The sequence below is a fragment of the Alligator sinensis genome, unplaced genomic scaffold, assembly GCF_000455745.1.
Source record: "Alligator sinensis unplaced genomic scaffold, ASM45574v1 scaffold1416_1, whole genome shotgun sequence".
Classification (NCBI taxonomy): domain Eukaryota; kingdom Metazoa; phylum Chordata; order Crocodylia; family Alligatoridae; genus Alligator; species Alligator sinensis.
Window position 1 is genome coordinate 508,526 of NW_005842714.1, and position 16,245 is coordinate 524,770.

Below are 16,245 nucleotides of genomic sequence, written 5' to 3' on the forward strand. Positions count from 1 at the left end.
GTAGGGGGGAGCGGCGGGTGGCTGATCGGGAGCGGGGGGGGGGGGGCAGTTCCCCACCACTGCGTACACCCCCAGGGGAAGCTCAGGGGGCATGTGCCCCCTGGATTTGTGCATGGGACAAGGGAGGGCTGCCCGCTGTGGGCTCAGGGCCAGGGGTTGTGCTGAACTCTTCCCGGGGGGGGGGGCCACGGCAGCACTAGGCTGGGGCTGCACTGGGAAAGGGAGCTAGGGTGAATTTTGGGGTGGCTAAAGCCCTCTTGCCAGCACCACCTCCTGCCCTGCCCTACCCCATGGCAGCCCTTGGCCCCAAGCCTGCAGTAGGCAGCCTACCCTCGCTCTATGCACAGATCTGTGGGGCACATGCCCCCCATGCCTGCCCTAGGGGTGCACACAGTGGTGGGGAGCTACCCTTTCACCCTCCCCAGGCAAGCCACCTATAGCTCCACCCCATACCCCACCCTACCCCACCCCAGCTGGGCAGCACCTGTCCCTGTCCCTGCCCCAGCCCTACTCCCTCCCTCACCATGGAGGCTTCAATCTGCCCTCTTCCCCCCCACTCCTTCCCCCCACAGACTTACCAGCCCGACTGCTTTCCATGCTGCTGGGCTGCATTCCTGGCTGCATGCATGCTGCAACTGAGCACATGCATGCAACATTATCAGTGACATTACTGGCTACACTGGCCAAAAAAAAAAGCCGACTGCCAATGATGTCAATTTTCCTTTTAGCAGTGCCGATCTGGTATGAACTGATACACTGGTGCACTTCTAGTATGTACATACAAGCACAGTCTACATCAGGGGTAGGCAACGTTTTTTGGCCGGAGTGCCAAAAAACACCATAATGCCTACCTCGGAAAGTGCCAGAGTGCTGGCGTGGCAGAAAAACAAAATGAGGGCAAGAGGTACATGGCAGGATGCCCTGCTTGTGCCTCTTGGCCTCCACCCAAAGACCCTGCCCCCAAGCCCTACTGCTCCTTGCCCCCCAGCCCGGGCTGTGTGGCTGCCAGCAGCTTGCTGCAGCTGTCCAGAGCCCGGGCTGGCTACAAACAGCTGTGCCAGGCTCATCATCTCTGTGCCGGGAGCCAGGGAGAGACTGGGGCTGCACTGCCTCAGGCCCCTCCCCCACCACCCACTCCAAGGCGCACCTGCACACACTGGTGTGGTGTTGATGCTGGAGCCCGGCACAACTGTTTGGAGCCTCCCAGCTGCAGCCGCCCTGACAAGCAAAATGGCCTCGCTTGGCATGCATGCCAGGGGATGCTGACCCCTGGTCTACATCATGAAGTTTAGCAACTGCTGATAGTTAATGACTGAAAATGGAGATCACCTGAACCAGTGTGAAGTTTAAATGCATGTGCAGGCAAGATCAAATCAAGGTCAATAGCGTTTAGCAACCGAAATACTGAGGGGTTTGGAACACTTTGAACATGCATAAGTAAGGGGGAAATTACATGAGCGAAATGCAACTCACCATATTTGGCACACTGGTGACTGAAGTATTCTTGATGTCGGTAGGAAAGGGAGGCAAACTATTTGTCATGCCTGGCTTATTTGGTAACTGAGGATTCACTCCTGTAGCTCCCATCTGCTGCCCTCCCGTTTGACTAAAGGGCTGCCCAAAGGGACTAGTGTTTCCTGTCATTCCCATCTGGAAAAGAAACAACAAAATTACTACTACTAAATTTAATTTTTTTCCATATATTTACAAGACTATAAGAAAGCAAGTATTTAGTATCCAGCTTATTACTGTTTGATCCAAAAAGCCAAACATTCCCTTCTCCCAGAGACAGTTGCTCATTTTTAGCTTGTAAGGCACCTTAACATACATGTCCAAACTAGAATTATTTTTTGGCATTAGTTTCCCTTTGTGTCTGAATCTTATCTGTAGTAATGCAGACTATAAAGGTATCTAAAACTCTGAATAAAGAAAAGGGTTACTCTCTTCAATATTATACTGACAAAACCCACAAAAATCAGATAACTGTTGTGTCCTGTTGTGCAGAAAATACAACTGCTTATGGGAAAAGTAGAGCATCTAGCAAATTTTTATTCCATTCATTGTTTAAATATTTGGAAACCTGCACATGGCATGGCATACTAAACTAAGGAATTTCCAGGTACAGGTTCACATAAGTAATAAATGGTGATGAGGGTTTTTTAATTATTATTATTATTATTATTATTATTATTGAGGGCATTTCAGAAAATAACCACAATTTTTAAATAAAACCCTTGTGTGTACAATGATAATTTACTGGACCACGTTACTTCTTTAAACTGTCATAAACAGGCATGTTGGATAGTGCCAACTTCAGTGCTCCCCTTCTGCTGTGTAGTTTCCCACTTTGTCACAGACACACAGCATGGGAAACCATTTTTCCATTTAGTTTCTGAAACACTCTCATAGTTATGACTTTAAACAAGGATGATATATGGCAGCGTTGATGGAGGGTGGGGAAGGAAGGGCTTACCAAATTCTGATTAACATTTATTTCCTTTTTTGCATGTACAGCAGACAAGATAAATATAACTGTACTTTGGTTAAGTGCATAGCCTTTGGACTGAAAGAAGACTATGCATTTACCTGAACTTAAATGTAAACAGCGCTCAAGTATAGCGCACTATCAAGGCTGCAATATCAGGGGCTCCAAAACTGATCAATTCCTCTCTGTTTCAGGGCTCCTAGTAGTCAGTTTCAGGACTGCTATTAGAAAGCAGCCCAGTCTCAGAACTGCCATTTTCCCTGACTTTTAATGCTTCTGATACCTGCCTTTTCACAGCTGCCTGCATTTCATTTTCTGGCTTAAACTGGAATGCAGTTGAACAGAGCAAAATTATGTCACAAAGTTAAAAGCTGCTTTCAACTGCTCTGTTTCACTTAACCAATACCCAGATAATTGATGTTTGAGATAATACAAGAAAACAAACACAGGACTAACGTTTAGTTATGCAGTTAATTGAATTGTTATATGCATAAATGAAATACATCTTGTATTCTTGTGCACAATGTAAGGAAAAATGCACCTTGAAAGCATTAACTGACAAAAAGATGGAAGACTCTTTCAAGTGTTATTACCCTCTCCCTGATCATCTAAATTTCAAGTTTAGAAATGTTTGATGAAATGGGTCCTATTGGAGAATAAAGTCCCACAAACTGAAACAAGCGGTTTAAGAAAATGGACTGATCATCTGCATACAGGAGAGGTTATGCATGAACTAGCACAGCCACTTGAAGTCTAAACGGTATGAAACAGCTATATTTTCCAGAAATAAAGCTGAACTGATAATAAACGTATCTTATAAATTGAAAGTGATCACACAATGACCCCATACAACTCCTCAAAAGAAGCGCCAAAAAGTACTAAAGCCGACAGGGGACTTACTTAATACAAACTACTGCAGTTCACATCTGTCTCCATCTGATGTATGCACAATTAATTGTGAACAAAATCTGGCCTAGTACAATAGCATAATAAAATCTGATTGTCCACTGGCTTCTACATAGTTGGCTTTCTTTTCAATATTCAAAATTAAACATTAGGCAATCCAATCAATAAGAATGATTCCACTTTCACATGCCTATACTCTCTTTTATTCGTGTCCTCTCAGTGAATAGGAGTCATGCTCACATGTGCCCAAAGAGCAGAATCTGTACTATACGCCATGCACTTCAAATAAATCAGTGTTCTCCAGAAACATTTTCTTCAAAATAAAAAGAATTCACAGAAATTGGCTGATATTTTCCCTGCTAAAACCCACCTGTGTATTGATAAAACTACCAGTCACAGTCATAGTGCGTGTGGTTTTAACAGTAAGATTTTTAAGCACAAATTTACCCCTATATCCTAACACAAATATATAGACTAAGAAAGAATTACCAAACTTTCAAAGCTGTTCAGTCACAAAATCCATTGGGTTTTTGTTTTGTTTTGGGGTTGTTGTTTTTTTTTTTTGGGGGGGGGGGGGGGAGGGAGTTGTTGTGTTTTGTTAAGACAAGCAGCATCATTTCTGAAATAGTTTCTGTAAAAATGATCTACTAGTGCTGACTGCTTTTGAGCCAGTCAGGACCCAGCCAACAGTTACCGTATTTCCTTGAACACAAAACCAGGTGCCCTGTTCCCCCCCACCCCCCCATTTCACTGGCATAGGGAAAAAAGCCCTTTGTCTTACATTTGCATACAAGGAAACTTGACTAAATATATTATTAAACTGCTGCCAAAAGCAGCATATGTTCAGCAATGGAAACCAACTATGAAGTTAATTAAATACAGCCAAAGCTGAGCATCACTATAAAACACATGGCCCATATTAAGCAAGTATGCTGATAGGACCTTTTTGAGGGGCAGGGAGGAAGGTGTTGGCATCGTGCATGCAAGCCCCAGGCCTGGAAGCCTGGAAGTTCACATGCCTCCCACTCTTGCTTGTTCTTAACCAAAAAGCTAAGGAGCAGCTAGGGGAAAGGCAAGAAAGTGGTCCCTCACTGCCACAAAATTTTAGTGCCCATTAAGCACAGACCCCTTCACTGCCAAATCTTTTAAAGTCATGGCATGTCACCACACTGCATACATTTCAACTTCCTTTTCACTCTCACAGCAGAGTTGTGCCTTTCTTTCCTGTTTCTTCACCAGCCTTAAATGCCTGGCAAACATCACCAAATGGGGCCCCAAACAGTTCTTCCAGAATCCCTCTGTGATGCCTCTCTTAGCCTAGTGCATCCAGGCCAAGTTGCCCTGCACTTCATGTGCATAAAATTCTTGGAGCAGCCCAGGATGTGTGAAAACAACAACCGGTTCCAGTCATGAGTGTGGACAATTAGCACATGGATCCTTTGTGGGGAGGTACCTGGAATAAACAGACATACTGAGAAATGGCTCAACTGTGGGATCACCACGGCTTGAAACGCTGTCAACTCTGGTAGGTCCCAGCCCAATGAGCTATGTAGTAAATCATGAGCCTTTGGCTTTGGACTAATATTATGCATAGTTTGTAGGAATGCACCAACAGAGATTTTTGGGGCCAACACCAATAGCCAGTTTTTAAGGAGGCATATCAGCCGATACTGATATGATTTCCAATACACAGCCCAGCAGCTTGAACAGCAGTGTCCAGCTGGTAAGTCTCTTATGGTGGAAGGAGAGGGGGAAGGGAAGGGGCACGTGGGGGGAAGATCAAGGCCCCTGTGGTGAGGGAGGGAATGGGGCTGGGGCAGGGCGGGATGTGGGACAGAGGGGATAGAGCCACAACATGCACCCTGGGAGGGCGTAGGGGGCATGTGCCCACGGATCTGCGCAGGCTGAGGGTGGGCAGCTGTTGGGGGCTGGAGCCAGGGTCTTCCTGGTGGGGGCTGGGCAGGGCTGCACTCAGGGAGGGTGGCAGCAGTGCTGGGAGGAGACTATGGGGTGCAGCCATTCCAAAATTTGCCGCAGGCCCCCCCAGCGCCACTGCCACCTGCCCCGAGCGCAGCCTGGCCCAGTCCCTAGCGGGAAGAGCCTGGCGCAGCCCCAGCCCGCAGCAGCAGCCTGACCCGCACACAGATAGGGGGCACACATGCCCCCCCATTCCCTCCTGCTGTGTGCACAGCAGCAGGAGCTGCCCCCCACCTCCCCGCGCCCCCTGGACGAGCTGCAGTTCTATCCCATGCTTCACCCCAGCTGGGCAGGGTCTGCCCCAGCCCCACTTCCTCCCTCACTGTAAGGACTAGGATCTGCCCCCCATTCTACCACAACAGACTTACAAGCTGGATGCTGTGATCCTTGCCACCTATGTGCTATGCTGCAGCTGCGCGCATGCACGGGGCATTTATCAGCCATATCAGGCAAAAAAAAAGCCGATTTCCGATACAGTCAATTTTCTTTATATCAGTGCCGATCCAATATCAGACTGATGTATCGGTGCACCTCTAATAGTTTTTGCTACATAGAAGTAGGTGCCAAAGTGCTGCTCAGAAGTGTGTTTATGGAGTCCCACGCTAAAACTTGCAGTAGTTTCAATACGTACCTGACAGGGGAAATACCACGACCCTTCTTGTTACCCTTCACATCCCTTGCTAGCTGCAACTCCAGTTGTGCTTTGGCCTTCCTGACTTCACCCCGGCATGCCTGAACAATGCTCTTATATTCTTCCCTAGTTATTTCTGCAAGTTTCCACTTCTTATAAGCTGCCTTCTTTTGATTTAGCTTAGTAAAGAGTTCCCTGCTAAGACAAGCTGGTCTTCTGCCATACTTCCTGCACATTGGGATGGTTTGTTCCTGCACTCTCAGTAAGTCTTCCAGCTCTCCTGGACTCCTCTCCCCCTCAGTCTGGTTTCCCAGGGGATCCTGCCCATGAGTTCCCTGAGCAGTTGAAGTCTGCTTTGCTGAAGTCTAGAGTTCTTACCCTGCTGCTCTCCTTCCTTCCTTTCCTCAGGAGCCTGAACTCAATCATCTTGTGGTCACTGCTGCCCAAGATGCCATCCACAACTACATTCCCCACCAATTCTTCCCTGGTTGTGAGCAGCAGGTCAAGAAGAGCACAGCCCCTAGTTGGCCGCTCTAGTACTTGTACCAGGAAGTTGCTCCCAGCACCCGCCAAAAACTGCCTGGATTGCCTGAGCACTGCTGTATTGCCCTCCCAGCAGATGTCAGTTTGACTGAAGTCCCCCAATGAGAACCACGGCTTGTGATCAGGAAACTTTCGCTAGCTGTTTGAAGAAAGTCTCATCCACCACTTCCTCCTGGTCTAGTGGTCTATAGCAGACCCCCACCACGACATCAACCTTATTGCTCTCCCCTCAGGCCTGTTGAGAGTCTCTGGATTAAGGTTAATCTCCAGCTCCATACTGGAGCTCTGAGCAATCACACGGCTCTTCTACATAAAACGCAATTCCTCCTGTTCTCCCCTGCCTGTCCTTCCTGAATAGTTTGGACCCATCCACGGCAATGCTCGTCATGCAAGCTCCCACCAAGTCTGTTATTCCAATTATGTCACAGTACTGTGACTGCGCAAGGACTTCCAATTCTTTTTGCTTGTTTTCCAGGCTCCGTGCATTTGTGTACAGACACACCAGAGGTAAATAATTGATTGCCCTAATTTTTCAGGTAGTATGAAAGCACCTCCCCAATTGCCACCTCCTACTTGCTCTTCCTCCAGATCTCCTGCTTGCTCAGTATCACAAGGTTTAAAGCAAAAACCAAGGTAAAAGAGCTGATTCTGAGAGATTTCCTGTTTGTGGATGATACAGCTTTGGTTGGCCACAGTGAATGTTCCCTGAGAAATCTCTTGGGCAGATTGAGTCATGCAAGAGCTTTGGGTTGGCAATTAGTCTCAACAAGACTGTGATCATGTAGCAAGAGGTGGTAGAACCAAAAACTGACATCACTCAGGAAGGTAAATCTCTTGGCATCATCAACTGCTCTAATTATTTAGGTTCTGTGATTAGCATGCACTTCAGCAGAGGCGGGGGGGGGGGGGGGGGGGGGGGGATGGTCCCCCCCCCCCACAGATCTGTACGCAGGGCAGAGGTGGACCATCACTGTGGGCTGAGCTCTGCACCCCACTGCTGCTGCCCGGGAGCTGGCAGTGGCAGGCATATGGCATCGCATGTGGCAGCTGGCTCCTGGAGCAGCAGCACACAGTCCAGCATGCAGTGGGCAGCTGCTTCTGTCCCATGTAGAGATCAGGGGGACACATATGCCCGGACCGCTCCCGAGGTGCAAGCAGTGGCGGGAGCCCCCTGCCCCTGGACAAGCCACCAGGGCTCCGAGCATCCCACCACCCGCCCCAGGACCCTGTTCACCCCTGCCCCTCTTCCTCCCTCACTGTGGGGACCTCAATCTGCACCTCCTCCCACCTTCCCCAACTTTCCTGCTGTGGTGGGTAGTGCTCTGCAAGCCGTCTGGCTGCAATCCCAGCCACCTGCAGGCTCCATGTCTGTCTATGCACATCCCTCCCCCTCACTACAGTCACCTGGAACCCAAGCCCGGGCTGCCCCGTGGCCCTCTGCATTCCCCAGTGTTTGAGGGGGCTGAGCTCTGTTAGCCCAGGCCTTCTGCTGCCTAGGGCTGTGTGCCTGCCTGCCACACACGTGCAGGTAAAAGTATTATTTTTCACAGAACAGTCACAGAACTACCAGGAACCATCAAGGGTAGCTCCATGAACAGTCTATGAAAAGTGATATTTTACCTGCACACATGCCACGAATTTTACATCCCTAACATGAAGCTGCATTGATCCATAGGATGGAAACAAAACGAAAATGGAGAAAGCAGTGTGCTGTAAACTTGGGCTCCAACTCAGACAGCACATGGATCTGTGAAACTTGTAACAAGCGGTGTTGCTCTCATATAGGGTTTTGTCAGCCACAAACGGATTCATCAGGCACCTGACTAGAGCTCTTATGTGTACACCAAGATCCAGGGGATCAATGATTGCCTATACTCACTTCAGTTGGATGCATAGAACAGTCATTTTTTTGCTCATATGACAACTTGCTTGCAAGCTGTGTGTCGTGACAGCTTTTTACTGGGAACACAGTGGTCATATTGACTCAAGTACTGCTCTAGAGTGCTCAAAATGATCCCAATCTAACTGTCAGTAAAATGAAGTTCTGGCTCATTATGGACCAATGATATGGATAGTAAAACAAGGCACATCAGAGTTTAAGTGCCAAAACTGTATTTCTGAATCCCTTTTTATTAGTCTCAATCATCTTCTCAAAAAAATGCAAAAGATGGACCCCTAGTTTGGAGGATGGGGGGGGAGTGGGAAGAGGGGTGAGGATACCTAGAGTAAAGAGAATATTTCCTATGGTTGGCTGCAACAGGGGCCAAAGCCCCTGTCACATTAAGAGTGATGAGCAGCTGGCTGCTGCAGCTCCAGTAGTGGAAGGGGGCAGGCTGACCATCAGCCCCAGCTGGAAACCTCTGCATGCAGCTGGGCAAGCACATGACAGGAAGGAAGGGGTGGGGCTTTGGGGCACATAAGCCCAGCACCTGAGGCCAACAGGCAGGCATCCAAGCCACCAAAGAGAGCTAGGCAGAGAGGGCTCCAAGGAAGGTAAGGTTTGAGGGCAACATTTACTCTGAGTGGGGGGAAAAACGTTTAGTTTGTAAATCAGATTGCTTGCTATTCTGTTGTTTTGAGCTTGATACTAGAGGACCAGGTTGTGGTTAGGGGAGACATGTGGAGGCCACAGAGGGGTACCTGGTGGTGCACTCAGCATCAGGCAGCCCAGCCTGGGCCAGGCACCCAGAGCACAAATGCCAGGGTCCACAGCACACAAACACAGGTTTAGGCAGGGACTGAAACAGGCCAGTGCCAGTGGGCCCAGGCTTAAGAGTCTGCAGCTAAAGTAACTGGCAAGCCAAGGCCAAGAGAGCCAAGCTCATACAAGCCAGTGTGACAAAATCTGGAGAGACATCTGCAAGGCATGGTAGAAAGAGGCCATTAATATAGTCCATAAGGCAACTAGTGCCCTGAAGCACCAATACAGCCAGAGGGCCATAACTTAGTGCTGAGGGGTAAGCTGCATAACAGTGGTACCAGTGTGTCAAAGTTAACAAGGGTTCACTCTGGGACCATGGGGCAGGCTCCTTTAACATCATTAATAGTACCATCAAGGCATGGAAGGTGAGAAAAAAGGAGGGTCCCCTGAGGAGCCAGAGCGGGGAGGCAGGAGTCGCATGACCACCAGAAGGTTTCATGGATGCCCCTGGGGCATGGTCCTGCTATACTGCCCTCCTTTTAAAAAAATGCAGAAACCTTTTCGGCAATAATGAAATAAGGGTGCACTGATAGAGATTTTTTTGAGCCAATACTGATAGTTGGTTTTTAAGGAGACATATCGGCCAATACCGGTCTGATTTATGATGCACAGCCTGGCAGCTTGAACAGCAGTGTCCAGCTGATAAGTCTGTTGTGGTGGAAGGGGAGCGGGAATGGAAGGGGCACGGGGGTGCAGACTGAGGCCTCTGTGGTGTGGGAGGGACTAGGGTTGGGGCAGGGGCAGGGCAGGGCAGAGGATGAAGCCACAGCTCATCTGGGGGGTCTGGGGAGGGGGTGGCAGCTCCCGGTGCCGCGCACAACCCAGGAGGCATGGGGGGCATGTATCCCTGGATCTGGGTGAGGTGGGGCAGGCTGGGGCCAGGGTTGTGTGGGGCTCTTCCCAGTGGGGGCTGGGCCAGGCTGTGCTTGGGGCGAGCAGGGATAGTGCTGGGAGGGGGCTACAGGAAGGCTGTAGCAACCCCAAAATTCACTGTAGTCCCCCCAACCCACCTCCCAGCACCACCACTGCCCACCCTGAGCGCGGCCTGGCCCAGCCTGCCCCGGGAAGAGCCCCATGCAGCCCAGCTTGCCCCACCCTGATCTGGGGGCACACGCCACCCCCCCCGCCCCCTCCCGGGGTGCACACAGCAGCAGGAGCTGCCACACCCCCAAATGAGCCATGTCTTCACCCCACACCCTGCCCCAGCCCCACTTCCTCTTTCACCGCAGGTGCCTTGATCTGCCCCTCCATGGCCCTTCCCTTTGCCCTCCCCCCATCTCTTCCGCCACAACAGACTTACTGGCTGCACGCAACTCTCCACGCTGCCAGGCTGTGCTCCTCACAACCTACATGCTGCATTGCAGCTGCGCGCATGCATGGGGCATTTATCGGCCACATTAGGCCAATCTCCAAAACAGTCAATTTTCTTTATATTAGTGCCGATCCCATAATCGGACTGATGCATCAGTACACCTCTAAATAATACTGGGTGAAGCTCAGGAAAAAGTATGCTGGAGACCTTCTTGAGATACTAAGAATAAAGGGAAATTGCTAGAGCCAAAATGTATAACCTGGACAAATTTTAGGGAATTTTCAGGAGGTGCATTTCTAAAGAAATAGCCAAGTGCCCACTACCCAATTTCAAGTCTTGCTCCAAAGCAAGATACAAAAGACACAGCAAAACAAGCTGTTTTTCCCAAACTTCATTCTCTGAAATGGAGGCTTTCCAGATGAAACTTTTAAGAAAGATTCAGAATCAGAGCATTTAAAATGTAAGTTATGTGAGTGTGGAAACAGGATCTTATGAGTGTGCTTTCATTACTGCAGTTACCATGGAGGAGAAAAAGCACTACATCACACTGCCTTCTTCTACCTTAAAGTAACATATTCACATGCCTAAAACAATGGACTATTAGTTACCAAGTGATACTTTCAAATTCCTTATTGCCTGCCTTTTTAAACTGCATATTAACATGCAATGCATAGCCAGTCTTAGACTAGCAAAAGCATCACAAAGTTCTCTAGTACACTGAACGATAATGTTTTAAGAATTGGCTTAAAATACCTATGTTTCTGTACATACATCAGAACACAGACAACTCAAAGTAATGCAAAGTTAAGGTGAAAATTCTTCAAAAATAAAACAATATGGAGACCTGGGTATTTAAAAAATCATTTTCTCCTGTTACACTTCATTCCAAAAAGTACTTAAAAAAGAAAAAAGAAAAAAGAAAAAAGAAAAAAGAAAAAAGAAAAAAGAAAAACAAAATGGATACAAGATAATGACAGAAATGTGAACAAAAGATCAATATAGAAGTAGTTAATTAAAAATACTTTCCTCTATATTATTATGCTGTGCCTGGTTGCCTATGATCAGAAACCTGATGAAGAACCTCTTGCATTTGAAAGCTTGTCTAACTTTATCCCCAACTACATAGTTGATCCAATAAAAAGTTATCACCTTAACTACTCTTTGCCACTTATACATTACTATGCAGTCTTGATGACATTAAAAATAATTAATTTTTTCTCTGAAAACTTACATTAGTAGTAATATTGTGTTTTCCAGAGAAAAGCACATTGGGAAAAATGATTAAGAATACTGAGTTATCACCATGTTTAAAACTATTTTAGAATAAGAACAAGACTAGTACAGTGTTCCAGTGACAACATTCTGGTGCTACATAGCAATTCAGAACAAGCTCTGTGTTTTAGGGTTAGCAATGCTGCAGAGGTGGCCCAAGCCAAGGAGGCATACAGGACACATCAATTGCGACAGAAACCACCTCTAGCAAACACGAGCTAGGTACAGACATTTGTTTTCTACCAGGAGAAACACCATTTCCTTGGTAGGAACAAAACGTGTTCTGGCTTTTTCTCTTGCAGCAAAAATGACTACTCCAGGAGCCAGGGAGGATGGAGCTGTATGGAAGGCTCTCTGCCTTCATGAAACAAGGGTCACCCCTGTCTTGAGAAGGTGTGGGGGGCAGCAGCTCCCTGCCTCCTCCTCCCCCAAACTAGGCAGGCCCTGGTTTTGGGAAGAGGCAGGGTGCTTTGCCAGATCCTGCTGGCTTCCTCTTGCAGAGCCCACTGTCAAGCAGAGAAGTGGGGCAGCAATTTAAAAGCCAATAGCTGGAAGCAAGATTCTGGGAAAGGTTCCCCAATCCAGCTCCTGCTGGCTTCCCCACTGAGCAGCATGATAGCAATTTAAAAGCTCGTGGCTAGGAGTGGGGTCCCTGAGCCCTGCTCCCAGTGACCAGATTTTTTTTTTTTTTAAATAAATCAGCAACCCACTGTTCAGCTGGGTGACAAAAGGGAACCAAGTGCTGGGCTGTGGAAACCCTCTACATCTCTGGCTTCTGGCATTCTCCCCAGCATTCAAATCACTGTCCCTGCCTCTCAACTTGAGTGCCAGGGGAGCAAGGGGAAGCCAGAGGAGCTGGGTGTACAGAGGCTTTCCCCAACTCAGCTCCTGGCTTTTGCCTGGTAAAAATTAACACCTGTATGCAGCCATGGACTAGTGGAGGGGTGCTCAATTCCCAGTCTGCAGGCAAGATCCAGTCTCTGGGGTTCCTCACTGGCTGTGGCCCTGTACACTACATGGGGAGTAGAGGGACAGTGCAGAACCCGATCCTGGTGTGCATGGGTAGCCTGGGGCCCAGTTCTGGCACACAGGGTCCCATGCCACTCATCTGGCCCTCTGGGCCAAAAGGCTGAGCACCAGTGAACTAGTGGTAACAGTTCTGAATAGAAATGTTTTCAGTTTTTCATCCACAGAACAGCAGTTATATGAATAAGGGGCATGAGAAAGGGAGCAAAAGCAGAATTGTTGAGGATCTGCCCAAACCAAGTCACTTCCTGCCAACAAATGTAACAAGTTTTGATGCAAATATTCTGTGCTTCCTAGTTAGGCATCTACTTAAAAGCCTCCTGTTAACCGTTTCATTAAACAGGTCAGTGAACATTTAAGTTTCATACTAAACTTCTCCTCGCTGGCTGATTACAGGTGTAAACTACCCCCACTCCTCCCTCCCCCCAAAAACAGTGCTTTGCTTTAAACTTTGTGCACCCCCACACTGAGCCCAGTGCATGCCCAGAAGAGGCACTGCGTTAGTTGGACCCAGCTCACCCAAAGCCTGTATAGATTGGGTGTCTCAGCATTGCTTTTTAGGCACTTTCATCTAATAGCTGATTGCATCAGTTTCAAAGATTTCATAGACATAGGGGCTGGAAGGGACCTCGGAAGATCATCAAGTCCAGCCCCTGGCCCCAGGGGCAGGAAGTCAGCAGCAGTCATAGGATTCCAGCAGAATAAAAATCCAAATGTCTCTTGAAGGCGTTCAAAGTAGGTGCTTGAACTACCTCTGGCAGCAGTCTATTCCAAACCTTGGGGGCTCGCACAGTAAAGTTCTTCCTTATGTCCAGCCTGAAACAGTCTTGGAGGAGTTTGTGACCATTCGATCTCGTCATTCCTTGGGGCACTCTGGTGAACAAACATTCCCCCAGATCCTGGTGAGCACCCCTGATAAGCTTATAGGTGGCCACCAAATCACCCGAGCCTGCGCTTTTCCAGGCTGAAGAGTCCCATAGCTCTCAGCCTCTCATCATAAGGTCTGTTTTCCTGACCTGTGATCATGCATGTGGCTCTCCTCTGGACTCTCTCAAGCTTCTCCACATCCTTTTTGAATTGTGGAGCCCCAAACTGGACGCAATACTCCAGCTGCAGCCTCACCAAAGCCGAGCGCAACGGGAGAATGACGTCCTGGGATTTGCTTGAGAAGCATCTATGGATGCAAGCTAGCATTTTGCTCGCTTTACTAGCTGCATCACATTGATGGCTCACGTTCATCTCGTGGTCAGTCGCGACTCTCAAGTCCCTCTCGTCCCTAGTCCTAGCCAGAGTAGCACTGCCGACCCTATAAGCATGCTGCAGGTTTTTCTTCCCAAGGTGGAGAACCTTGCATTTTTCGGTGTTAAACACCATCAGGTTCTCATCCACCCATTTCTTGAACCTCTCAAGGTCAGCCTGGATTGCCCTCCTGTCCTCAGGTGTGGACGCTATACTCCAAAGTTTGTTGTCATCGGCGAACTTGGCCAGTCTGCTTCTGATACCAATGTCCACATCATTAATGAAGATGTTGAATAGCATAGGACCAAGGACAGAGCCTTGAGGGACCCCACTGGTCACAGCGCACCACCACGACTGACTTCCATCAATCACCAACCTCTGGGTCCGATGACGGAGCCAATTCCCCAGCCAGCGGATCGTGGTGAGGCCGAGGCCGCAGTTAGCCAGTTTTGCTAAGAGGTGATCATGGGATATGAGATCAAAGGCTTTTTTAAAGTCAAGATACCTGACATCAATCTCTTCTCCCTTCTCCAGGTGATAGGTCACCTGGTCATAAAAGGAAATGAGATTGGTCAAGCAATACCTACCCGCAACAAACCCGTGCTGGCTATCCCTCAGGATGTTGCCAGTCTGTTAAGAATGGCCTCTTTGATAATCTTTTCAAAGACCTTCCTCGGGATAGAGGTCAGGCTGATGGGCCTGTAGTTTGCCAGATCCACTTTTCCTCCCTTTCTTGAAAATAGGCACCACATTGGTCTTCTTCCAATCTTCGGGCACTTCACCAGAGTGCCAGGAGTTCTCAAAGATCTGTGGCAGGGGCTAAACTATGATGCTTCCCAGCTCCTTTAGTACCCTGGGGTGTAAACGGTCAGCACCAGCTGACTTGAAGTTATCCAGCCTCTCAAGGTGTTCCTTCATGAGGTCAGCATTGATGAGGGTTAAGGAATCTCCTTTTTATTGTCCTTGATACTTATAGCTAGGTGGAATTCAGTCGCAGCCTTGGCTTTCCTGGTTTGCTCCCCGCAGGTCCGGACCAGTGCAGAGTATTCCTCCTTGGAGGTGGATCCAGTCCTCCACCCTTTGTAGGTCTTACTTTTTAGACTCAGGAGGTCCGCTAGTTCTCTGGAGAGCCAAGGAGGCTACCATGCCCTTCTGCTGCCTTTCCTCCGAGATGGGATAGACTTTGCTTGTGCATCCAGGATTGCTCCCTTCAGAAGCAACCACTCATCCTGAACTCCCTCCCCTTTGGGTTGTGGTCCTTTAGGGCCTCACTGAAAAGCCTCCTGAGCTTGTCAAAGTCAGCTTTCCTGAAGTCAAGGACTTCCGTATTGCTGACTGACTTGCCAGGTTTACAGCGGATGGTGAACGTGATCACCTCATGGTCACTGTCCCCCAGCTTCCCTTCGATCATTAGGTAGTCCCCCATTGCCAGTACCAGGTCAAGCAGCGCTTTACTTCTTATCGGACCACAGATTTCTTGCATCAGATAGAGCTCATCCATGCACGAAGGAAAGCTTAGCAACTGTTCGGATTTGGTCAAGCGCTCTTCCCACAAGATGTCTGGGTAGTTGAAGTCTCCCATGACAACCACGCACCAGGAGCGTGCGGCCTCAGCCAATTCCCTGGTGAATTCCTCGTCAAGCTCTTGCTCCTGGGTCGGAGGTCTGTAGCAGACGCCCACCATTGTGTCCCCTGTGCCGTGTTCCCCACGGATTTTAACCCAGAGGGTCTCCAGTCATCCACCCTGGGCACCAATGTCAGCTTGCAGGGATACATAGTTTTCCTTGATGTAGCGAGCTACACCCCTGCCCCTTTTATCCACTTGATCTCTCCTGTACAGGGTATAGCTGTCTATACCTGTGGCCCAATCATGGGTGGAGTCCCACCAAGTCTCCGTTATCCCTATGACATCATAGTTATTTGCATTAAGCAGGAGGACAAGTTCCTCATGTTTATTCCCCAAGCTCCTGGCATTTGTGTACAGGCAAACAAGTGTCCCTTTGGGGGCCCTTACCTTGCCTACAGATCATTCCAGGGCTAGCAGGGTATAGATTAAGGTTCCCTTAAGTGCCTTGGCCTGCTGGCTTTGCAAGGGTTGCTCAGCAGGCCAGTAGTGGTGGTAGTCCCCCCATCCCCCGGCAGGCTTAATTTAA

General features: G+C 48.7%; 1 protein-coding gene across 1 annotated transcript in view; it reads right to left on the reverse strand.

Moving 5' to 3' along the window:
* CREBBP (CREB binding protein) overlaps positions 1-16,245 on the reverse strand; it is a 190,440-nt gene that overhangs the window by 118,322 nt on the left and 55,873 nt on the right. Inside the window, exon 4 of the mRNA XM_014524970.1 lies at positions 1,474-1,650. Coding sequence (XP_014380456.1) covers positions 1,474-1,650 — 177 coding nt within the window. The remainder of the gene's footprint in view (positions 1-1,473; positions 1,651-16,245) is intronic.